This window comes from Malurus melanocephalus, unplaced genomic scaffold (assembly GCF_030028575.1).
Source record: "Malurus melanocephalus ecotype Western Australia unplaced genomic scaffold, MMel_1.1 scaffold_88, whole genome shotgun sequence".
NCBI lineage: Eukaryota > Metazoa > Chordata > Aves > Passeriformes > Maluridae > Malurus > Malurus melanocephalus.
In genome coordinates this window covers 1,334,937-1,359,396 of record NW_026623320.1, presented here as the reverse complement: position 1 = coordinate 1,359,396, position 24,460 = coordinate 1,334,937, and the positions used below count along the sequence as shown (strand labels likewise).

Sequence of the window (24,460 nt, the reverse complement as noted above, 5' to 3'; positions counted from 1 at the left end):
CAGTTTTATATCTCATGAATTTTAACTATTATAGCTTCTTTGCAGAACACTTGGAAACTTCCAYTGTGAAATACATCTTAGTACTAATTTCTGAGTCTGCAATCTGAACAAACTTTCCCGTTCTGTATTCATATTTTTCCTGTTTTAGTTATTTACATTGTTTCTCAGTGTGTGTCCTAAGTATTGAAGAGATTGGGTTCGCTAATGCAGTGTGCCAATAAAATTGTTTGTAACTCTAAACTGTCACAACTTCGTTTAAAATATCCTGTAGCAAATTGAGGATCAGTAACTCACTAATTTCCACAGTAGGAAAGAAATCAGCGTTGTAGAAAGAACTACAAAGGAAAGCTAACTTTAAAAATGTCATTCTTCTGTACTTAATGTCTGAGAGTTTCTTTRGTATTTGGTGACTTAGACTAAAATRACACTTAATTTTGTTCTCTTTTTAGATACTTGCTGTACATTTATTGAAAGCAGTACTTCCATCCTGGGATAARAATGAAAGGTCAAGAGACATGAAATTTCTTGTGGAAAAACTGTTTGGATTTTTAGGGAGCCTGCTTAGTACTTGTTCTTCAGATATCCCACTGCTCAGAGGTAGAGGAATTTTCCCTCAGTGGCTAATTTTTATGTATGGGAAATGTGTGCATTAACCTGATAACTGCTGTGCAATTGCTTTGTCTTTGCAGAATCTACTCTGAGGAGGAGAAAGGCCAGGCCCCAAGCATCTCTCACTGCCACTCATAGTAGTACTTTAGCAGAAGAGATAGTGGCACTGCTGAGGACGCTGCATTCGCTCAGCCAGTGGAATGGACTCATAAACAAGTACATCAACTCTCAGCTAACCTCCATCACCCACATCTTTGCAGGAAAACAGTCAGAAGGGGTAGTTTCCACGTTTTAAAATAAGCTCATTTTTATAGCAATATTTATTTTGAAATKATAAATACTAAATCTTTGTAAACAATATTAAGCTTAATATTGAAACCATTTTTCTATTTTTATATAAATTTATGTTGTAATTTTTAAGTTGAAGTGTCTGTGATTAACTTTATACTTTAAAGCAGATAGAAGTGTATGTTTTCTCCCTACAGTTAAATTTCATTGTTCTTTGTTAGGCTGTGTTGGATGACTACTTCCCTGACACTGAGAATCCAGAGGTGGGAGCTCTCATGGCAGTGTTGGCTGTGATTGGTGGCATAGACAGTCGATTGAGACTGGGAGGACAAGTAGTTCATGATGAATTTGGAGAGGGCACAGTGACACGCATCACCCCAAAAGGGAAAATCACTGTGCAGTTCTATGACATGCGAACGTGCAGAGTGTGCCCTCTGAATCAACTGAAACCAGTAAGTTTGGTTTGTTAAGGCTTTACTACTGGGAAGGTTTACGACTCTATTATGGGCCAGAGAAAAAATACTTGTGCTTCATTGGCGAGATATTTGGACATTCAACTGATGCAGTGMTCTGAATACACATCTAAGATGGTTCTCATGCAAAACCTGTGTAGGGCCTTTAAATCCCATTTTCTAAGGACATGAAAGGAGCAGGGATTTAAGCTGAAGTTGTTTGACTTGAGGTAAAATCCCAAGTTATTATAATGTRGTTTATAGCTCTTAGATCAGAGGAGCTTCTTAATGTTTAACTTGATTTGCTAACTAGTGTWGAAAAGCTTGGGTATTTCCAATTGAATCTTGATTTGGTTGATGTGACTTTAGTGAGAGCACAGGCCAAGTGCTTGGTCTGCTTCAGAGACTRGAGTTCTTTCTTATTCTGACTCTGTTCTGCTTTTTCACCAAGCAGACCTGCAATGGTGTGGTACAAATACAGGCTTAGGAGCTGTGTAGGGAACAGAAATCCTCTCCAGTTGTTCCTGGTCTAGAGCAGTAGGATGAATGCTACTTTTCCTCTTCTGCAGTTAATAACTCTTGAAACCTTTTCATGATTTTGTGAGATTTTAGGAAAATGTTTACCTGTAATTTTTGTTCTTGTTTTTGTTTTGTCTGGTTCTTCCCCCACTGTCTAGCTTCCAGTTGTGGCTTTTAATGTGAACAACTTGCCTTTCACTGAACCTATGCTATCCATTTGGGCTCAACTAGTAAATCTGGCTGGAAGTAAAATAGAAAAACAAAGAATGAAGTCTCCCAATCAAGGTCTTTCAGGTACAGTTGGGGGCTTTTTGCTGTTTGCTTTGTTTGGAAATAGATAGATATGCTCTAGAAAAAATACCAGTTACAAGAAACATACTTAAGGAAAAGGGTCTCCTGGCACCTGACCCATTTTCTAATGCAACATTCAATAATAGGCACTTAAGAGAAAAGTTTAGCTAGGAGGTGAATTGCTCTGCATTGTAAGTGAAATAGCTTTAATTCTGATGAGAAAAAGTAAATAAGGCTTGGGGCTGATCTTACTGTATTGATTTGTTTAAAATACTCGATCCAAGTAACATCTAAACTGCACTTACTTTCATTTCACTGTTAGAAATCAGCTGTATGACTGTCCAGGGTGTGAAAAGTAAAAAGGAGTATTTTTAGTATCATTGGCCATACCATGTGTGCATACTTTTGATCAATGTGTTGTTTAAAATGACTCATATCATCAGTACACAGAGAGCTAAGTGTTGAACTGATGTTTGGGCTGAGGTTGTATGAATGAATCTTTCTTCTCTCAAACAAGAGATTTCTAGCACTAATGGCTGCTTAATATTTCTGACAGGTCAAGTTGATCTGGACCTACTGCGGTGCCAGCAGTTAAAGCTGTACATCCTAAAAGCAGGACGAGCTCTGCTTTCTCACCAGGATACACTGAGGCAGATYTTATCTCAGCCAGCTGTTCAGGAGAGCACATTAAATCCTGCAGGTATTCTGATATGCAGCCTGACTATGCTGCTCTTTGTTTAGAGGGTAGATTGAGGAYGTGAATGTAACCCTTGATAGTGGCAGTTGGATGGTAGAAATTCAGTTTGCCCTCTAAAGACTAAAAATTAAAATTCATGAATGATATAAGCTTCTATGTTAAAAGGATTTTGACTTTCTAAGTTAAGTTTTGAAAGCTAAGTAGGTCAAGTGTTTGAAGTTTGAAAAACTGGAGTTAGCTAAGTTTGTAGGTCTTCTATGCTTAGTATAGAAGTAAGCTTTGTAATTAATTTTAAAATACTTAATAGTTTCTGTAGTGGTTTTATTTTTCTGCTTCAAAAGTTAAAACTCGCTATTTTACTTCAAATGTCTTGCAGTTTTTAGTGAAAAAAATGCAGAGATAAAGTATCTTAAGCATGATTTTAAAGAGTTTAGGGAGTTGTAGTTCTGATAATTTGAATTATTTCTTCTACATATAAAAAATAAATACAGTAGCTCTGTCAGCTTTCAGGATAGCTATAAATGCCTTTGATTAATTCCTKGGCTACTTGTGAAGACTGTGATGTCTTTAAGTGTAATAATATATTTGTTTTTTTAGGAGTTATAGAGTTTTTTTAGGAATGGGACATGGTTTTACTCCTACCATCATTTTTAAAGGGAAAAAAAAACCCTAACCTAACATGTTCTTTTTTTTTTTTTTTAACCAGAACAACATATGTATGTGAGGAGTATTAACTGTTTTATTATCCTTTCAAAAATGGGAATTGTTGGAGTAAATGAAGAGGGAACATTTTCCTGTGATAGTCACAGTAAAGATTTAGGAAATATAAATGCTTATGCCAACAAAAATRCAAAATTAAACATGAAAGGTGCAGAAATATGTGCAAGTTGATTCAATGAAAGTACACTGGTTTTAAGGGACAAGGAATAGCTATAGGGAGCTCTTCCCAAGAGGTGTGTTATGGGGAAAAGGACTCAATCCAGAAAGCATGCACTGTGGTTTTGGGATCACTGAAACTGTTGGTTGTCTGTATCAACTAACATTTATCCTGGCTGATCCTGGAAGTACCTTTTCCTAATAGTCTTATTGCAAAAAAAGGTGGACTCAGAAGACATTTGCTCAAATTCACTGTCCACTGAGTGTAGTTTCTGCTAGACATGTCTTCAGTGTATTTTAGTAATTTTATAGTTTATCTACAAATTTCTTCCTTGCTTTTTTGTACGGAGATTGTAGTACATATGGCTTTATCTTAAATGCATCATATCTGTGGAGAAGAAATACGTGAAAAATAACGTTTGATCAACCAGTAAGTCCTAGCATAAGTCTCCTGAGTGGCTCGTATTGCATGGTTTTGATTAAAATAATGTTTTTGTTTTAAGAGGATGGAGCAGTGGCCTCTCCYGACATAGGAGATATGTCTCCTGAAGGACCTCAGCCTCCCATGATCCTTTTGCAGCAACTTTTGTCAGCTGCTACGCAGCCATCACCTGTGAAAGCCATATTTGACAAACAGGAGCTTGAGGTAGAGTCTGTGTTTTCTGCTAAGTAACCCAAGAAATAACTCTTTATAATTCACATTCCAGTTGAAAATTAGTAAACTGTAGGTTAAAAAAAGAMGTGACACTGAACCCATTTAGGCAATTAACGTTGAATTTCAGGCATGCATGTACACACACACACAAACATACTAAATATGCTTGCTTTGCTTGGACTGATTTATTTGTTCCCCTTTAGGCTGCTGCTTTGGCAGTGTGCCAGTATTTGGCTGTAGAGTCTACACATCCTTCAACTCCGTTGTTTGAAGACTGCAGCTCTAGTGAGTCTACAACACCCGTCACAGTGCAACATATCAGACCCACAAAAGTGAAGAAACGCAAACAGTCTCCGATTCCACCCCTCCCCATTGTAGTTCAACTTATGGAAATGGGCTTTCCTAGGAAAAACATAGAATTTGCACTAAAATCTCTGTCGGGAACCTCTGGAAGTGCTTCTGGATTACCAGGTATTTTATTTAGTAAAATTAATGATAATAAAAGGAGAAGAAAAGTTGCAGGCAGATTAAAACGGTACTTATGAGGGAGCAGTTACCTCTTCTTGGATACAATCTTAAGAATGTCAGAGGTCCCTTGGAGACAAACTGAGTTTGTTTTCTACATTAGGAGTGGAAGCCTTAGTTGGCTGGTTGTTGGATCACCCCGATGTTCAAATTACGGATCTCTCTGATGCTGATACTATCTCTGATGAGTATTCAGATGAGGAAATAGCAGAAGAAGTGGAAGAAGCTGAAGCTGCTTGTCCTGTTGTAAGTATTAACTTGGTAGACCTAAGTTATGCTAGCTAGCTGCAGATTTTATAGTTCTTCCCTTTTTGGGAAAACAGTGCAAGTAAAAGGACAGTCTGCTCTCCCAAGCCTTCAAACCAGTAATGAAGATAATGTTTACCTTGTGTTTCTTGGACATGACATAAAACAACAGAGATAATCCATAAATACTTCTGTTGGGTTATCTTCAGTCTTTGCTAACTATTTTATTTGTCTGAATTGAAAACAARTTTTGTAATTATTTAATATTTGTTTTGGGCTTTTTTCCAGTCAAGTGGTGCTGTTGTAACAGAGAGCCAGACCTATAAGAAACGAGCTGATTTCTTAAGCAATGATGACTATGCTGTGTATGTTAGGGAGAATATTCAGGTAAGTATGATGATCAAAAGCTACACTGAAACTGCTTTCCCTTTGGTACTAAAGCCTTTACAGAGCTATTGTATTCTATTGTCCTTTTTTCCCTAGGTGGGGATGATGGTTAGGTGCTGCAGAACCTATGAGGAGGTTTGTGAAGGAGATGTAGGCAAAGTTATTAAATTGGATCGAGATGGATTGCATGATCTGAACGTGCAGTGTGATTGGCAACAAAAGGGTGGTACCTACTGGGTCAGATATATCCATGTTGAGCTTTTAGGTGAGTTCACTGCTGACTGCTTTTTAATTTAGAAAGTGAATGGTAGACTGAGGGAGATTTTTTTGGAGGGGGAAACCCCACTCACTATACATTTATTCTTGCCTCTGCTAGGATTCCCACCACAGAGTTCTGCCTCTCATATCAAGATAGGTGACAAAGTGCGTGTGAAAAGCTCTGTCACCACACCCAAATACAAATGGGGATCGGTTACTCACCGAAGTGTGGGCATAGTCAAAGGTAATGCATGTTCAAAATGGGACATGGGGAGGTAATAAAACTCAAACCACGCAGGCTTTCATCTAGACACACTTAAAAATCACACTGTTTTGTGGGATACTCCATGATGATAGAGAATACTGAATGCAGTTGAAGTTTGTGGTGAATTTATAGGCGGGTGCTATGTGGCAGCTCATTTTGCTAGCATGTTCATTTGCTTTTGAGCTACTTCATTCACATGCAGTAAAGGTCGAGAGGCATCTATGCAACTTCCTGTGCAGTTGTGTTTTATASTTTGGATGAACCACAAATGGGTTTTGTTTAAGAAGCAATTCTAACTCTAACTAAGGCTTCACTAGAAAGTGAAAAGGTGGGATGCACTAGTATCAGGCTGTAAGGGATGTTGTTGAAGAAATCTGGGGAACACTGGTTATTTGAAGAATTAAAGATTTTGCTCATGCTGTATTTGTGCGTGCAAGTACATTCTTGCTTGGCAACTATTTCCAAAAAAGAGAAAAATCATAGYAGAGAAATTCAAATAGAGCACTATTCTAATCACTTTCAGCTTCATTTTATAGAGATTTGCAAGACATGTCTTTTCTCCATGTTTTTGTCACAGCATTTAGTGCCAATGGAAAAGATGTTATTGTAGACTTTCCTCAACAGTCMCACTGGACTGGCTTGTTGTCAGAAATGGAGTTGGTCCCCAGCATTCACCCTGGAGTCACGTAAGTGATGATTTACCTTTTTCTTAGTGTATATGCGTTATCCTTTATCTTACTGTCTTGATAATGTTATCTTGTCTCGTGTTACAATTAACTTGTACCATGTATATATTTATTTGTTCTTGTCAAATCAGGTGTGATGGCTGTCAGATGTTTCCCATCAATGGGCCTAGGTTCAAATGCAGAAACTGTGATGATTTTGACTTCTGTGAAACCTGTTTTAAAACCAGGAAGCATAACACCAGACATACTTTTGGCAGAATAAATGAACCAGGTAWGTTCTGCAGTCTGTGTTTATTAGATTGATTTGCAATGCATTTAAGTTGTTTAAAAAAAAAACAATTTTAGATTTCATCTCCATAATATAATAAAATTGGTGTTCAGACTGACCCCCCAGACAGCAAAATATTTATAACATTGCTACAATTTTATGTGATGGACTACAATGAAACATTAACCCCTAAGCCTTCTTTGTAGTGTTAAAAGGTTTTAAAAATGTCAGTATGACATGACAGTAATTTTGCAGGTCAGAATGGCACTTTTACCACACCAAGAGTAAAATTTGTAATTATTTAATCATCCTACCTTTTGCTGTTGGCCTAGAGGTAGACAAATGGAGTCCTTATGGTGGCAGGGGCAGCTGGAAATACCTAAAGTGCTACCTTACACCTTAGTTGCTGTTGAACTATTTTGCTGTCAGTGTGTGTTGCCTCATAGCCTCTGTGATGTGGAGACTCCAGATGAGTGCAGAGGGGAAGGGAAGCCTTTTGGAAGACTCATAATCAGACTTTTTCTTTTTTCTTGGCAAGAGTAGGTACAGCCATTTTAACTGCAAAACTTCCAGGCTTTGCATTGTTATGCAAAATTTACTTGACATCTGCTTTTATTTCTTTTCCATGCACTGGTCTAAAAATCAATCTTACCCCTAGTATTTGCAAAGTGATGCAGACTTACACAGAACCAGTCTAATTGTTTTGGAAAATAAATAAATATGATTCCGCTTAGAGATTGTGAATATGGATTGCATGTGTATGATGGTTTGTCAAAAAGGGAACAAAGACATTATTTTAATAAGGCAGTTGATACGGTTGTGCAACTGATATGGTATGAATCTGTAATCCTTCCCCTTGCCTGGTGTAGGGTAGAGGAGTTGCAACATTCTTTTAGTCAAGTTTTCYAGATGGTACAAAATCAGTGAAGAGAAGTGGAAGTGAGCTTCTGCAGGGAGGAAATCTTTACCTCAATAAACCACCTCCATCTGGACCGAGATTTGAATTTTTGAGTGTTCTAACTTACCTATTTGTTCTCTGGTTGTGATTTTTGTTGAGGTTTGGTTGCATATTTTTCATATGCTATAATGGTGTAAAAAAATCATGTACTGTGGGCCATTTTCAATTATGTATCATCACAAATTTTAATTTCTATTTTAAAAGGAAGGACCTTTACAAGTTTTTGACTAGATAGCTACTTGAAAAGTTGAAACTCCATTAAAAAAAGAGCAATGTTTTTTAAGTGCATTACCCACCTGATGTGCTTCTGTGTTTTAACAGTGGACTACGTACCTGAAATGTTGGATTTGTTGTATTTGATTTCACCCTGCTTATGGGTTTCATAGAAGCAATTTTCTTTGAGAGGTGCATGCCTAATGTTTCTCTTACCCATGCAGGTCAGTCTCCTGTGTTCAGCGGGCGCTCTGGAAAGCAGCTGAAGAGACGGCACAGTAGCCAGCGGGGAATGTTATTGGATGATTGGTCAAGGATAGTCAAGAATTTGAATGTCTCATCCTCTGTGAATCAGGCTTCACGTCTTATTGATGGCAGTGAGCAGTGCTGGCAGTCTTCTGGTTCGCAAGGAAAGGTAACTTGAAACGCTAARTGCTTTATTATGGCTTATTTCCTGCTTAAGAGGATCTCCCCACAGCCTTCTCTTCTYCTGGCTGAACAGCCCCAATTCTCTCAGCCTGTCTGTAGGGAGAGCTCTCTGATTGCCCTCATGGCCGTTTTCTGACCCCCTCTACCAGGTTCTTGAGGTTTTTTTTTGTGCTAACAAACCGAGAGCTGGATGCAGCACTCCAGGTGGGGTTTCATGAGAGCAGAGTAAAGTGGGAGAGTCCCCTCCCTTGACCTGCTGGTCACTGCCCTTTTGATTCAGCCCAGCACACAGTTGGCTTTCTGGACTGTGGGTGCACAGTGGTGACTCATGTCCAGCTGTTCATCCACTAGAACCCCCTGCTCTGTTTCTGTGGGGCCACTCTCCAGCCCCTCATCCCCCAGTTTGTAAGTACAAGCAGGGTTACCCCATCCCAGACGGAGAATGTCACACTTAACCGAATTAAATTTCATGCAATTGGTGATTACTGAGCCCTCTACTGTATCAAAGCCTCTCAGTGTTGGAGGGAATCAACAGCTTCTCCTGGTTTAGAATCATTGGCAAACTTGCTTAATGTACATTTGACTCCTACATCCAGATAATTTATAAAAGACCTTGTTTCTTAGTTTGTGGTTTGCCAGTTTTGGTGGCCTGCAGCRGTGCTTTGTGGCCAGCCTAGGCACCAGGATTGGCAGCTGGGCATCTGTCCAGTGTGTTTTGATGCTCTGTTGATGGCCATGGTGAGAATATCCCCAAGTACTTTTCTTCCAGGTTTTCTACAGACTKTAACCTAAGACCTGTATCATGTCCCATTTCTTAACCTCCAATTGCTCTGTGCTTTGTGCTCTCAGTGGTGTTGGTCTTGGCTGAAATAAAATTTTTGCTACAACTGTTTCTCTTGTAGTTGGAAGTAGACAAGCAAGAAGTTCACAAGGTCATTTCCCTGTGGCCAGTTTTCATACATTGCAGCTGTTCCATACCATTCAGAATTTTTTTTCATGCTTTCTTCAAAAACATCGCATACAAATTCTTGTTAACCACATGGTGGCCGTAACAATACTATCTAAAAATGAAATTCTGTGTTTCCCCTAGCATTGGATTCGCTTGGAGATTTTTCCAGATGTTCTTGTTCACAGACTAAAGATGATAGTGGATCCTGCAGACAGCAGCTACATGCCCTCCTTAGTTGTAGTTTCAGGTATGTGTACACTCTCTGAGAAGTCAAAAATTTTTTTGCACTCAGCAGCATGTATTTATCTGATKTCTGTTAACATAGTCATCTGTTTAACATGCACAGTGCCTGTTTGTCAAACAAACACCGTATCCTAAAATGTTTTTCGTTCCATGTTTTGTTTTCTAGGGGGTAATTCCTTAAATAACCTTATAGAGCTAAAGACAATCAATATAAATCCTACGGACACCACAGTGCCTCTACTCAGTGATTGTACTGAAGTAAGTGAAGTTTGTGTGAGGATTGCTCTTGTGAGCAAAAGGAAAATATTTTGCTGCAAGAGATGGATGAAAAGTGTTTTGATTATTAAAGCATGGTATTTTATTTTTCCTCTAACTTTGCAGTATTTCTGGCAAGTTAGYAAAGTTAGTATTCTAAAAAGTCTTGATGTAAAGGCACAATGTAACACTATAACAGACTATTTTAGGGAGTTTTATGTAAACCARTTTACCTGTGAACCAGTAAGACATTCTATTAAATTTTGGGGGTAATTTTGGGTAGCAGTTCTGATCTTTCCCAGTAACTGCAAAAAGAAATGCATAATGAATTGTGTGAGTTTGGGAGTGAAATCTTTCTCAAATGAATGAGGCCATATGCTAATGTTAAAGTATGAATTATTTAGAGCTGAAAAGGCAAGTATTTAAAGTGACATCCATTTTATTGAAGTGACAAAGTCAAGCAAAAGTTCTAATTCTCTCCTATAATTTATAAAGTTAAATAGATCCCAAAAGATGCCAATTCAATATTTTTTTATTCTTAGTACCACAGATATATTGAGATTGCAATCAAGCAATGCAGAAGCTCTGGGATTGATTGCAAAATACATGGCCTCAGCATACTGGGACGTATACGTGCAGAGGATGAAGATCTGGCTGCAGTCCCTTTCCTGGCTTCTGATAATGAGGAGGAGGATGACGATAAAGCTAACACTGGGAGGTGGGTAACTGTGGTGGTGAAGGCCAGGGGAAATGATAAAGAGCCTTAGTGTCTGTATATGCTTGTAACTCTGGAGGTGATTGCAGAAAGAACACCCTCATTAGACTGAATGGTACTAAAGAGAAATCAGTATCTTAGTTTATTGGAATGRTAAGTAGATCCTTTGTCAATAAATAAGTTCTCTGAGATGGTCACGCTGGTGAGGTGTAACATTTTGTGTGACTCATCCTCTTTTAGAGTGTACCTGGGGCTGGAAACTGAGCTAAACACTTGATGTTTACATCAAGTAAACACTTGTATTTACTACTGTTGTGGCACATGGGTATTTACTACTGTTCAGTTAAACATTCTGATTTTTTGTTGTTGTTTTTTTTTTAACAGTGGTAATGAAATTTGAATCCTGAAACTGTTCCAAAATGTAAAAATCAGTAAATACAATTAAAAAGTGCCTATGCTACAGCATACTATTTGCTAAACTGACTCCTTTTCTCTTTTCTGTGTATGTTCAGTCTTGTTAGAAAGAAGGCAGCTGGGCTTGAATCAGCAGCTACAATAAGAACCAAAGTTTTTGTTTGGGGACTGAATGACAAAGACCAGTTGGGAGGGCTAAAAGGTTCCAAGGTATGTTGTTTTCAGTACTTCAGTACAAAAGAGAAAATCGAAAAATAAAATGTATGGGTCACACAACTTAAAATTAATACAGACTCTATCAGAATTTTATAGTTTATTACCAAAAGCTACAAAGGGTAGATTTCGGTGACTTTTTAGTGTTTACATACATAGATATTTACTGGGTGGAAGAATTGGAGAAAATTTGCATTTTGGTTGTTACTCTGAAATGTGGCTTGATGTTTAGCAGCCCCTCAGTCATTTGTTTTAGATGATAATGAACTAATTGTTTTAAAAATGTGTGACACTCTACATGTTCTGTTCCTGTTGAATTTGCATGCATAAAATAAAACTTTTAGTGAAGCTTTTTATGTATTCCTTCTATCTGGAAATTGTACTGTAGGGATTTCAGCCTGGTGTGCAGCCTTTTACACATAATTTTAATACAATACAAGATGAGATACATGGCAAATGCTTAATCAGTTTAAGATATAATTTATCTGAAAATTGTGTTGAGAGCATTTCTTCAATTTATGTTTTGATGGTGTACTGTTTTATCCAKAGAGTACCTTTGAAGACACAAAAAGTTAACCTTTCCTGTATTCTTCAGTTTTCTCAAAAAAGCTTTTCAAAAAGAAAGCCCTTGTTTATATCATGTTTCATTTKTTCCTCAGGTTTTGTATTTATCATGGTTTCAGTATAAAATAATTGTTTTTTATCTTTTGCCTGGTGTATATTAATTGGTATGTGTGGAACATCCAAAAGTACCTGTTAGATTAACTGGTTTATCACTGAAGAGCTCTTCTTTTCGAAGTGTAAAGCATTAAAGTTGATTGTAATGGTTTTTATTTCCTGTCTACACTAGATAAAAGTCCCTTCCTTTTCTGAAACCCTGTCTGCCTTGAATGTTGTGCAAGTAGCTGGAGGATCCAAAAGCCTTTTTGCAGGTAGCGTAAGTGTAAAATAATTAGAATTATTTAAAGGCAGAAACAGGTTTTGAGCTGTGAAACACTAATGATGTTTCAAACTTTCTTCCTCATTTTAGTGACAGTAGAGGGTAAAGTGTATGCCTGTGGAGAAGCCACAAATGGAAGGCTGGGTTTAGGAATATCCAGTGGAACTGTGCCTATTCCMCGCCAGATTACAGCTCTCAGCAACTACGTGGTGAAGAAGGTGGCTGTTCACTCAGGTACTGAATATTGCTATACTTTCATCATAAATGTAACATATTAAGCCTGAAAATGGTTGCTTTGCAATTTTCTTGGATGCTGTGATGCCCTAGCATATCAAATCTAAAAAAAACCCAATAAAGGTTATTAAATTCTGCCTGTTGTATACAATAACAGATGAAATCTAATGATTCTGTTATTAAAATCTGTGAATTTAGACCACACAAGTTTTCCTATCTGCTGGAAGTTAACTTTAGTGATTTCGGTTTTTCCATTGGATTCAAAGAAACTGTTKTCATTTTTAATATTTTTAAATGGTGGGTTTGTTTTTCCTCGTTATTTTTCTTGCAGCTTTGAGAGTAGAAAATTGAGTGATYTACTTTATTTTCTTTTAAAATATTCCAGGAGACCTACTGTCACAAAAGCTTTTTTTTTAAAAAAAAAATTAAATCAGATAAAAGCTCTGAAGAAAATAAGTAATGTGTACGGGGCTGAAAGGCTCGTACAGTTGCGTTGTAGAAGTACAGCAATGTCAGATTGTTGCTAGATCTCCTGGCTGTTAGAAAGCTCAAAAATGTGAATTTCTGTTTAAACTTCTAGGTGGCCGGCATGCCATGGCATTAACTGTTGATGGAAAGGTGTTTTCATGGGGTGAAGGAGATGATGGAAAGCTTGGTCACTTCAGTCGAATGTAAGGATACCAAATGTTTCTGTATTTCAGTAAAAGATTTGTATTGAATGTTACAACACTGCTGACCACCAGTGTTGACAACAACAGTACTTTTAATACAGTAGGAATAAAAGAATGTGTTGTAAAAAGACTTCTTTTTCCACTGTATATGCCCATTTATGGTGCAGCATTTGTAGCAGYCTTCAGCCATTTAAAAAGCCATTCAATTAATATAATAATGGAAAAGATACTTAGATAAAAGTCTTGAGTAGTATTTTTTGATGTCACCAATGAAATTGCATGTTTCTGGACATACAGTTTTTGGTTACTTTTATAAGGTATGGTTTTCAGAGGTGCCTTGAGGAGAAAAAAAAAATACATAGCAATTTTACATTCCTGAGCTTTAACAGTTCATAATTTAAGGCTGTCATTTTATGGCTGTTTTCTTTAGACTTAAGTTCACAAACTTGTTAGCCAGAAATAAACTATTTACACTTTTCAGTAATACAKAGTTTAATCTTCTGCAGGACAGCTTTGAAGAAAATTTGAATTKTCTCAGATTTTACTTTGTATATAYCCACAGAAAAATATTTCAAAAGWAAAAAAACTCTGATAAACAAAGCCCCTGTGTAAATCCTTGTTTGTCGTTCTGATATATTTTGAGGACTTGCCCACAATACATGAAAAATGGATTCAAATAGTTAATATATTACAAATATATGTTCATAAGGCTGGGTCAGCCTAATAAAAAGGGRAATACATATGAGAGCAGTATTACTGTTTATTGTTCAACTGCCTCATGTTTTATGTAGTTTTATTGAAAGTGAAATTTGGAACTCTTGGGCAACAGTTCCAGAGGCCATGCATAATTTTATATCTTAATATAAATAATGATTTATATTAATATAAATCTTAATAGTGGTTCTGAAACCATCAGTATTAGAATATCTTGAGTTGAATCTCTTTTCAAAATTAAGAGAACATTGTAACTACATGAAGAGTAAATGTTTCCAGTACTCACATAGAAGCCTAACAGTAAATTCTAGTTCCAATTTCTCTTTTGTGAAGAGCAAAGTTGGGCTGGGAGTGTCATCTCTTAACCCTGCTGTGTGTCACTGTCCACTATCACAGTGACAGGAAATTGGTTTTCACTTTCTATTATGCACTGTTTTAATTAATTCATCACGTTGACATTTTGAATTTCTTAAGTTTTGCAGCATAAAYATAAAATGTTGTTTAAATAAATTTTGAAGTCCATTAAAATAGTGAAAACTTTAGATTTTTGGTGCTTCTAAAGTGTACATCTTGGAATCAGTGTTGCATCTTATTTTATCTTGAGATTACTGTTAATTACAGCACACTTTGTATTGCAGTGGTTGTAGTATATTATGTGGMTGTTTCATAATTAACAGAGAGGATTTGTTGTTCATTTTCTTTAGGAACTGTGATAAACCCAGGCTGATTGAAGCCTTGAAAACCAAACGCATCCGTGATATTGCCTGTGGCAGTTCCCATAGTGCTGCTATTACCTCTAGCGGTGAACTGTATACCTGGGGTCTTGGAGAGTATGGAAGACTAGGACATGGGGATAATACCACACAGCTGAAGCCTAAGATGGTAAAATCAATGTTTCGTGTTTCTGATGAAGTGTAAATGTGTTTAATAAAGGAGGGCATGAAGCTAAAGCAACAAAAACTGTGAAAGTTGTATGAAGACATTACTTTGGAGTGATCTGAGGTAGTTTTCGGTGCACACACCTCTAGTAAAAGTAATGCTATTTCAGAAATGCCCAAGAGATCCAGTTGGTTTCTTGGGAACTGATGTAAAACACCTGATGCTGTTTTCATCATTGATGTCCTACATCTACTTTGACTCATAGCTGGAAGCTACCATGTAGCAATGCTGGGTTCTGAGTGAGCATGACTTGATAATTCTTTGCTCAGGCTGAGCACAATGATCAAGATAAGACCTTGGAAATGCTGGTAATGTTTTAAAACATAGTTTATTTGAAATCTTYTTATTTACTCCTTCTGTTTTGTAGGTTAAAGTGCTCCTTGGCCACCGAGTCATTCAGGTTGCTTGTGGAAGCAGAGATGCTCAGACTCTTGCTTTGACAGACGAAGGTAGGAGTATCTTTTTCCAGAAGCTTTCTAGCACATGGGAGTACTGTGATCATTGTTTGACCTGCAATTTGATGTTTGTCAGGTTTGGTGTTTTCTTGGGGTGATGGTGACTTCGGAAAACTGGGCCGAGGGGGAAGTGAAGGATGCAACATTCCTCAGAACATTGAAAGACTGAATGGCCAAGGCGTTTGTCAGATTGAGTGTGGTGCACAGTTCTCGTTGGCACTGACCAAGTCAGGAGTGGTATGGACATGGTAYGTCACATTTGCCAGGAAGTACTAATGAAGTAGTTTCTCAGTATGGGCTGTATTTAATGCTGTTTGTCCCCATTTGTGCCTTATCTGTGTTCTTTGTCTTTTAAAATGGCAGCTCTTCCAGGTGAGCTGTATCCGTTCAATTTCTCCAACGCTGTGTCTTGTCCTGTGCTTTGTTGTCTGTTGTACACTGTGAGAATGCCTGGATCCTATGGAATTAGCAGAGGAAAGGGAAGATCGTTCCCTCTCTTTGTCAACATGAAACATGGAAAGGAATTTTAATTCAAGACTTTGGAGTGGAGTGGGGAAAAACAACGTGAGAGCCATAGCCTGGACCATGTAGCCTAGAGCTGAAGCAGAGACTTGAGAGAGTAAGGGTGCAGGGGAGTAGGGAAGTAAGGTCAAGTTCAGAGCAGGAGGGAAGAACTTTTTTGGGGGCACAGGAAGACAGCAACATCGTGTTCAGCTAATTGCTGCTCAGAGGGCCACTGAGTTGTCAGTAACAATGCCACAGGAGCAAGGATTGGTACGAGATGATCACTGAGAGCTAATCAGATATGGATTTATTTTTCTTCTATTTTCCTGCTTGTTTCTGCCTTGTTTTGAACACAAATCTGGTTCTTCAAATTTAAATCTTTTTGTAAAATCTGGGAGCTCACTGCATGGCAGAGCAGCTAACCAGATCAAGGTCTTACCCCATCTTTGTGTAATAAGACTGTGACCCATTCGATGTATATCAAAGCTAATTAGACTTACACCAGTAATTTTTTCTGGTGTTATTTGTCAGCAGTTGCAGAATGATATGAAGTGAAATCCACAAAGCTTTCATTTTTATAAGTTGCTGTTGTTGTTAAAGGGCAGAAAAGTTTTTAACGATGTTGATTTTCAGAGTGGCCATTGGAAATTGTATTTCTTCCTTGCTCTCCCTTCTCTTTTTTTTTTTTTTTGGTAGGAGGAAAGGGAATTAGACAGTCTTTTTTTTTGTAAGAACTGATTCCAAAATTGTTGTTTATTCCTTGCCTGCCCTAGTTTTTCTTGACACTGTTATGTCTAGTCTGGGTTTAGAGGGAGACTTCTTCAGGTCTGTTTCAGCTGGAAATGTCTGCACTTCAGGATGGCTGAGTTTCTTCTAAACTTCTTGGATTTGTAATGGTTTGAGGAAAAAAATCATGACTTCTGGGTTATAACTTTTAGGTAGATAGAAGTACTATATATCATGTTTCTCTCCAGCATAACATAACCTTTCTTGAGAAAAATTGGCGGTGAGAAAAAGAACTGAGTGAATGTTTACTTAAAACACAGTGGGAGAAATCTCAGGTGATTTTTTTCTTATTTAATGGCATTCTTGGTGGAGGCATTTTAAGGTGTTTACATTACTTTTGTRTATGCTATTTTTTTAGTGCAGTTTGTGTATAACCATTTTGGAAGAATTTAAATTACRGGGACTTGAGAACCTATATTGAGGCTTCCAACAATGTGAAAAAACTCATTTCTGAAAACATTTCAGTTCCCTGTGTTATTTTTTTCATGGGAGCAGACTTGCTGAAGGTTTGTTGTTGTTAGGTTTATCCTCAGTAGTATAAATCTGTCCAAGTCTTATCAAAACACATGAATTTTGTAAGCATTTATAATTGTGGTGCTTCTGCAGCAGAGGAAATTAAATGTAAAACCAGTTGCTCTGCATGCAATATAATCATAAGCGTGCCCTTCTATATTGAGGTGAGAAGTTATGGTGTAATAGAATTGCAGTTATCCTCGTTCTTAGGCCTTTGTAATTAAGTTTTGAAGCATTTGCTGGCTGGTGTGTGTGTTTAATGTGGTGATAAATTACATATTCAGTTGGGAAGCTGTAGTGAAGAGGAAAGTTTAAAAATAGAGTTTTGAATTTTAACACTGACTGTCTGTTGCAGGGGTAAGGGCGACTACTTCAGGCTGGGCCATGGCACAGATGTGCATGTACGGAAGCCCCAGGTTGTGGAAGGGCTGAGGGGTAAGAAGATTGTGCACGTGGCTGTGGGAGCGCTCCACTGTCTGGCAGTTACTGACACGGGACAGGTATGATGGGCATCACCCTCCCTTCCCCTCTTTCTGTGATGGAGAAAGGAATAAACTGTTCAGGAAGGAAAGTATAACTGTGTTGGTGCTGGTTAAATGAAAGAAAAGTCTCTAATTATTATTTATTGTAACTTATAAATATTTATTATAACTTATAAATATTATTTATTTGCTTTTAAAAGTTCTGCATAAATATAAGCATGATTGTMATTTAAAATGTATTAGCTTTCATATTAGTGCTGAAGTTTAAATATTTTTATATTTAGAAGTATATTCAAAAAGTCATAGTAGCTTTTGTAGCATTTTCYTTGCAATGTCTCATGATCAGTTTTCTGCTTCTTACTGTGGAGATGCAGAAGCASTCATAATATTCTGGACAGATTTTTYAGCRTTATCATAATATTTTTTCAGATSTCCARCGTAATAACTAAGCAGTTAATTCTTCAATTTTCTGTTCACTGTGAACATTGAGTGTTTTRTGAATCAACTAATCAATTATAAATCGGCAATAATTTATGAGTCATCAGATAAAGTGCTACTTTGACTTTTTTTTTCTTATAATSTACGATAATACCAGCATTATTTAATGATTGGGGGAATGCCATGACAATAGATTCTCTAACGTGCTCTAGATTACTGGCAAAAATCACTAAAGTTCTTTTTAGGAATTTTTAAGAAAATACTTAAATGAGATAAACAGTAAAGCTAAGTAATATGTGGAAATTTTTCCTGGCAGGTTTATGCTTGGGGTGACAATGACCATGGGCAGCAAGGCAATGGAACTACTACAGTCAATAGGAAACCCACTCTGGTCCAGGGCTTGGAAGGCCAGAAAATCACACGGGTTGCTTGTGGGTCTTCCCACAGTGTGGCATGGACAACGGTGGATGTGGCTACACCATCTGTTCATGAGCCAGTACTTTTCCAGACAGCGAGGGACCCTTTAGGTGCTTCTTATCTTGGTTGGTATTTGTTGCCTAACATTGTTATTTCTTTTACGGCCACTTGAGTGTTTGTTTTGTGTGTGGTTTGATAGGTGGTGCATGAGTGCAAAAGAAAACTGTTAAAAAAAAATCACAAAATGACAAAATACACTTTAAAAAAAAAATCCCAACCAAACCTCTTAATGAAAGTGGATTTTTTAAAATGAAAATGCAACATGCTTTCTCAAACACCCCAAGGACTTTATGGAGGTAATGATAAATGAAAGCTACAGTAATCTTCTTATACAATCAATCTTCTTATACATTGGTTCTCATTTCAAACGTGACTTTAGAATTAGAGAATCAAAACAGCAGTGTTTTGTATTGAATAAAGAAACATCAAACATTTTGCTAATTAAGCTTTTTCCTCACCAAGGCAATGTGTACGTAATAAACACTCTTGTTATTTTAGAATGTTTGTATAAGTAAAACTTGTTTTAGGTGCTGATCACCAAGATATTTCTATCTGTGTTACCTTAATTTTTGTAAGTGAGTATAAAGTTCAAATAGTATTTTATGAAAGCCCTTGTTGGAAAGCCTCAATATTGACTTTAATATTGTAACCATAGGCAATGCAGTTTAATAATCTACTGTAGTTTTGCAGTCATCTGTTCTGATTTAACAAGAAATTAGATGAATCAGTTCCTTTTATCTATTATACCATTGAAAAATGCTTACTTTCTCTCTCCCCCCACCTCTTTTCAGGTGTTCCTTCAGATGCAGATTCTTCTGCTGCCAGTAACAAAATCAGYGGGGCAAACAGTTCCAAGCCGAATCGCCCTTCCCTTGCTAAGATTCTCCTGTCGCTKGATGGGAACGTTGCCAAACAGCAGGCACTGTCTCACATCCTGATTGCTTTGCAAATCATGTATGCCAGGTAGGCATGGAAACATTCTTGTCTGTTGAAGAGCAAAAGGTGGCACAGCTTACCATCTATTGGGGACTCTTGAGTCAGGTATAAGTTGTTTAACAAGTTTGGACTYCTCAGGATGGGCCTAATCTTCATTTAAATTTTCTTTTTGTGTCGATGTTAGCTTTGTGTTACTATATTTAAAAAAGTTTCCATTGCCTGGGGAAAAAATATATTTATTTAAGAATGCTCAAGTAGATAATGTAGAAGCAGTGTGAAGTAAATCATGATGGATGATATGGAGGAAGGAGTAGAGGGTGGAGTAGAAAGAGCAATGAAACTTTGCAGTACCCTTGTTGTTAGTAGGAGAATATTTGTGCTAAAATTATAAAGAGAAACTCACATTAAAGATTGAAGAATCAGGCCYAAAGGAAATTAATAATGAACTACCCTCTGTATTCTGGAGCTTGGAAACCTTATTTTATTAAGACAAGCTAATGTCATTTTTCAAGTTCAGCAGGGAAGTATAATTAGGTTTATGTTAATCCATCYTAAATGATTTCAGGGATGCAGTTGTTGGAGCATTGATGCCTGCAAGTATGATTGCACCAGTAGAATGTCCCTCTACATCACCAGCTCCCCCATCAGATGCYACTTCTGCAGGAAGCCCTGCAAATGGAGATGAGTGTGTGCTTGTAGGAGATATTGAGGAGAGGCTGAGCCCAAACCCGTGGCAGGACAGGAGAGGGGAGGTAAAGTGTCACTTTTTTTTTTTAATCGGTGTCTACCAGTAAAGCTGAAAAATATTTTAACTATTGTGATAGTAGCAGAGAATAAAAAATTCCTTCATGCTCTAATTTCAGAACTGCATTCTCTGCACATGTTAGATTTGAAAAAACTAAAATTTTAGTATGGAATCAGTTTTGAACTTTCAGAAAGCATTGTGTCATTTAAATGCAATTGTGGTGATTTCTAGTAATGTTTTAGGGATACTGAATTAATTTTACAGCAGTTTTATTTAAAAAAAAACCAGAATATTTGACCACTATTTAATGAAATTTAGTTGTAAACTTAGATCAACTGATGTAAACATGAGGCACTGAATGAAATTCTACTCTGTTGATTCCCAACTGCTAACAAAAGCAGAAAAAAGAAAATGCTTGCTACTGAAGAGGTCTCTTTTGATTTGATAAACTGTGAATTTGGTATGTATTGTCCAGGCTGGTCTTCTACTTTGTAGATTTTTCTGCAGGCAGTGATATTTTATTGTATGTTTTTGTAGCAGCTGGCATTGAGGGGAGTGTTGGCTGTTTTACCCACAGCAGGAACATAAAATAGAAGCTGAAAATACAGGCAGTGAACCTGTTGGTTTTGCATATATCTGTATGGCTGTTTTTAAATTGCTGTTGTCTTTGAGCAGTAGCCCTTCTAATAAATARTTAAGCTCTTAAAGGTTTTACAGTGTCTTGTTGAAGGTTTCATTAGTTTTTATTTGTTCTGGCTAGGTTGTTCCTTCAGAAGATGCTGTGACACCGTCTGCTGTAACTCCCTCAGCTGCTGCTGCCTCTTCCCGTCCTTTCATTCCWGTCACGGATGACCCTGGAGCTGCCAGCATTATTGCAGAAACCATGACAAAAACCAAAGAAGTAATGTTGTCAATACCCTTCTTAAAAATTAAGTCTTTACCGTGCTTTTATCAAGCAGTTTTGCTTTTTTTTTTTTTTTTTTCTTTAATAGTTATTATGTAAATTACTGCATTTTAAAAAATCTATCTTAAGACAGAGGGATGTTTATTTTTTGTTTTGTAGGATGTAGAAAGTCAAAGTAAGGTGTCTGGCCCAGAGCCACAGTACCTGGATGAGTTTACGAGTCTCCTGGTGCCAGATGACACGCGAGTCATGGTTGACCTGCTAAAGCTTGCGGTGTCCAACCGAGCAGGCGAAAAGGGAAGAGATGTTCTCTCAGCTGTGCTGTCTGGCATGGGCACAGCTTACCCACAGGTCAGGTTTGGTTTCTGTTGCATTTTAACTATGTCCTTTTTATTACTAGTCTGTTGGAATGCTTTCTTGTGTTGGAAGTGCAGCGCAATATAATGAGAAACTTACTAAACATGAGAACTTGAGCTGAARTTAAATGCATGTGAGCTTTAACCATTTTAATGGAAATAGTACCTGAATGTATATATTGTACTACAGGTGTCAGTAACAGACTAATTCCTCAAATTTTCGTGCTACAATTAGACATTAAGATAGTAGCTTAATTCATGTATTTATGTATTGGTCAAGTGTCCCTGGTTATTGGATGAAGCTGAATTAACCAAGCTCTGTTTCCTTGATCTGTAGAGTGTTAGTTTAAAAATTTCCATGATGGGTTTTCTTTTCATCTGAGTTTATTTTTCAAATTGATACAGTGATTATTGCTAGCTAAAAATGCTGTTAGTATATTATATTGTTAATGATGTAATAGTTTTTCTTAACTGTTAAGATTTGCATTTCATGTGTTGAAGTTTCAAACTTCTTATAAACTATCAATGGGTGTGGGGCTTTTTTGGCATGGCTGACAAAATATTACAAATCATAAATTATTTATAGAATATCTGTGTACTGAAAGCTTCTTCTTTCTTGTAACTTTACCTTTCAAATAGTAGTTTTCCTGATGGCTAACAATGCATTTTTAAAAGATTTCTAAAACTGTTACTCCCCCTGGCCAATTTGCAATGATTAGCTATGTATATTGGGCTTGAGATGTAGTTTTTCCAGTCTAATTAGGTACACGCTATATGTGCACTGATAGTGCACTGATTAATTCTGATTGTTTTGCTTCTAGCATTAGTAGTGAGTACCTGAACAACTTTGGGGTTTTGTGTGGTTTTTGTGTTTTRGAGTCAGAATTTTTATTAGAAACTRCWCTTSTAAAATTAGTACTTTTGGCATTTCATCCATAAGCAGTATTTTGCAACTGCATATGTAATATACTGGTTAAATATTTATACCTTTCATTAATCTCTTGGTCTCTGCTCTATAGCTTAGATTCAATAGTTTGTTTTTTCTGTAAGGGAAAACAATTATTTGTGTTGTCATTTACTTTTGAAAACTGAAGTTTTTGGCTTTTTGTTTTAGGAGCTTTTCTAGCTCTGGCACTACCAAAAAGAGTATTTCTGAATTAATATTATGGTTTATGAATCAGAATTCCAAAAACAAATTATTTATTTTAAATTTGAGAAGAATGGTAATTTTCTTTGATTTCTTGGACTAATCAAACAYACATTTTGTAAAGTATGTATTTCTCTTTTCTTAGGTCGCTGATATGCTGTTGGAGCTTTGTGTTACTGAACTAGAAGATGTGGCAACTGACTCRCAAAGTGGTCGCCTCTCTTCACAACCGGTTGTGGTAGAGAGCAGCCATCCATATACTGATGATACATCTTCTAGTGGCACAGTTAAAATACCAGGTRCAGAATTCTTAAGAGTTATGTTKCTAAGATTCAATTATGTTTAAGCCKGCTTGCATTAAATTGTTCCTTAGCTTGCAAAAATACGTCTTGAACTTCTAAAGCCATGTTATGTGTCCTGTTGCTATAAAACAGTATTTCTTGAAGCATTTACATGCTGATGAAAATCTCAGTTTTATACAACATTCATTTCTGGGTTCAGTGGCTGTGATTCCAGTTGCATTTCATTACTRTTTTCTGTTCAGTTACGGAGCTCAGAAGGACTGAGTCCTTTTCAGGGTCAGTAATTGAACATTCATCTTCTAGTCTTGAGCAAGGGAGATACTTTCTTGTTTTAATGCTGTCTTTTCATTCAGTGCTCCCTTCAGTAAGTTACTTAATACTTTTCAAAAGTTACAGACAACAAAGAGCTATTTGCCTTTACTGTAAATAGGCATTTTTTGTCTTTTGCAACTTTAGTTTTGAATGTTCTAGTAGGTCTTTGGTCTGCTAGCCCCTACTCACATGAGCTYGCTGTGATTTAAGCCTTGAAAAGAGAAGAAATTGCAGACAAATAATGTCATTAAATCAAAAGAAGTTATTTTTATTAATGAGAGCGATGGCTGCCAAACAACTGTGTTTGATTCCATGTGGATTACTGCATTTGTCTGTGGTATTGATTACTCTGTAGAAATGTGTGAACTCTTTGTTGCTGCTCAGGTGCTGAGGGACTGAGGGTGGAATTTGACCGCCAGTGTTCTACGGAGCGGCGTCACGATCCTCTCACCATAATGGATGGTGTCAACAGAATCGTGTCCGTGCGATCAGGTTGGGAGAAGCAGTGCTTTTCAAAAGTGTCCTGTGTGACTTGCTCTTAAATGCTGAACAAAATGTACCACTTGAAAACTAAAAAGTTTGTAGATCTAGATCTTGTTGTCTTTGGATATAGAGAATCTCTGGGAAGTGCAAGTTACATTGTCCGCTTCTTCCAAACAGCAGATAGTGTAAAAAAACCAGTATTTAGCATCCCTGCCAACATGTGAATTTCTGTTTAATCAAATTTGTATCTTAACAAATTGGAAAAGGATACTTATTTGCTAGCTTTTTCCTTTTTTAGTTAGTACTTGGAGAAATTTTAGCTTTCATACAGTCAAGACAAATACTGTTCTGCTTTGAATGTCCAAAATAATAGCTTAGTGCCCTTCCTTTCTGTTTCATGCTCTGGCCTGTGTATGTGACACTACATGAATTCTTCACATCTTTAATCTTGATATCTCTGATTTAATTTTTAAGCCCTATTAATGTGTAGTAGGTTTTGGAGGAATATTTTTAGTCTCATCAAATTTTATGTTGAACCTACCCATACACTACATCTTGTGCAAGGGTCTCAGTAGTTAGTGCCTGTGCAGTCATGATGTGGGCTTTTAATGTTGACCCATTTTTCCTCAAAYGTGTTTCATTATTGAGATATTTCTGTTTTGTTCCTGGTTGGAGGCTGTAAAGCTTAAATTAGTGTATGTGTTGTTAGAT

General features: G+C 37.0%; 1 protein-coding gene across 3 annotated transcripts in view; it reads left to right on the top strand.

Annotated features, from left to right (window-relative positions):
* Positions 1–24,460, top strand: part of HERC2 (HECT and RLD domain containing E3 ubiquitin protein ligase 2) — a 102,603-nt gene that overhangs the window by 54,355 nt on the left and 23,788 nt on the right. For all 3 annotated transcript variants that reach the window (XM_057368094.1, XM_057368095.1, XM_057368093.1), the window contains exons 40-71: positions 450–597; positions 690–886; positions 1,119–1,349; positions 2,027–2,162; positions 2,716–2,859; positions 4,236–4,378; positions 4,591–4,858; positions 5,016–5,158; positions 5,447–5,545; positions 5,642–5,810; positions 5,922–6,047; positions 6,646–6,754; positions 6,886–7,025; positions 8,418–8,608; positions 9,713–9,818; positions 9,981–10,072; positions 10,612–10,787; positions 11,297–11,408; positions 12,262–12,343; positions 12,442–12,585; positions 13,166–13,256; positions 14,675–14,852; positions 15,277–15,358; positions 15,441–15,612; positions 17,523–17,667; positions 18,404–18,629; positions 19,356–19,527; positions 20,066–20,252; positions 21,006–21,146; positions 21,309–21,500; positions 22,798–22,951; positions 23,651–23,758. In XM_057368094.1, the coding sequence (XP_057224077.1) occupies positions 450–597; positions 690–886; positions 1,119–1,349; positions 2,027–2,162; positions 2,716–2,859; positions 4,236–4,378; positions 4,591–4,858; positions 5,016–5,158; positions 5,447–5,545; positions 5,642–5,810; positions 5,922–6,047; positions 6,646–6,754; positions 6,886–7,025; positions 8,418–8,608; positions 9,713–9,818; positions 9,981–10,072; positions 10,612–10,787; positions 11,297–11,408; positions 12,262–12,343; positions 12,442–12,585; positions 13,166–13,256; positions 14,675–14,852; positions 15,277–15,358; positions 15,441–15,612; positions 17,523–17,667; positions 18,404–18,629; positions 19,356–19,527; positions 20,066–20,252; positions 21,006–21,146; positions 21,309–21,500; positions 22,798–22,951; positions 23,651–23,758 (4,804 nt within the window). The remainder of the gene's footprint in view (positions 1–449; positions 598–689; positions 887–1,118; positions 1,350–2,026; positions 2,163–2,715; positions 2,860–4,235; positions 4,379–4,590; positions 4,859–5,015; positions 5,159–5,446; positions 5,546–5,641; positions 5,811–5,921; positions 6,048–6,645; positions 6,755–6,885; positions 7,026–8,417; positions 8,609–9,712; positions 9,819–9,980; positions 10,073–10,611; positions 10,788–11,296; positions 11,409–12,261; positions 12,344–12,441; positions 12,586–13,165; positions 13,257–14,674; positions 14,853–15,276; positions 15,359–15,440; positions 15,613–17,522; positions 17,668–18,403; positions 18,630–19,355; positions 19,528–20,065; positions 20,253–21,005; positions 21,147–21,308; positions 21,501–22,797; positions 22,952–23,650; positions 23,759–24,460) is intronic.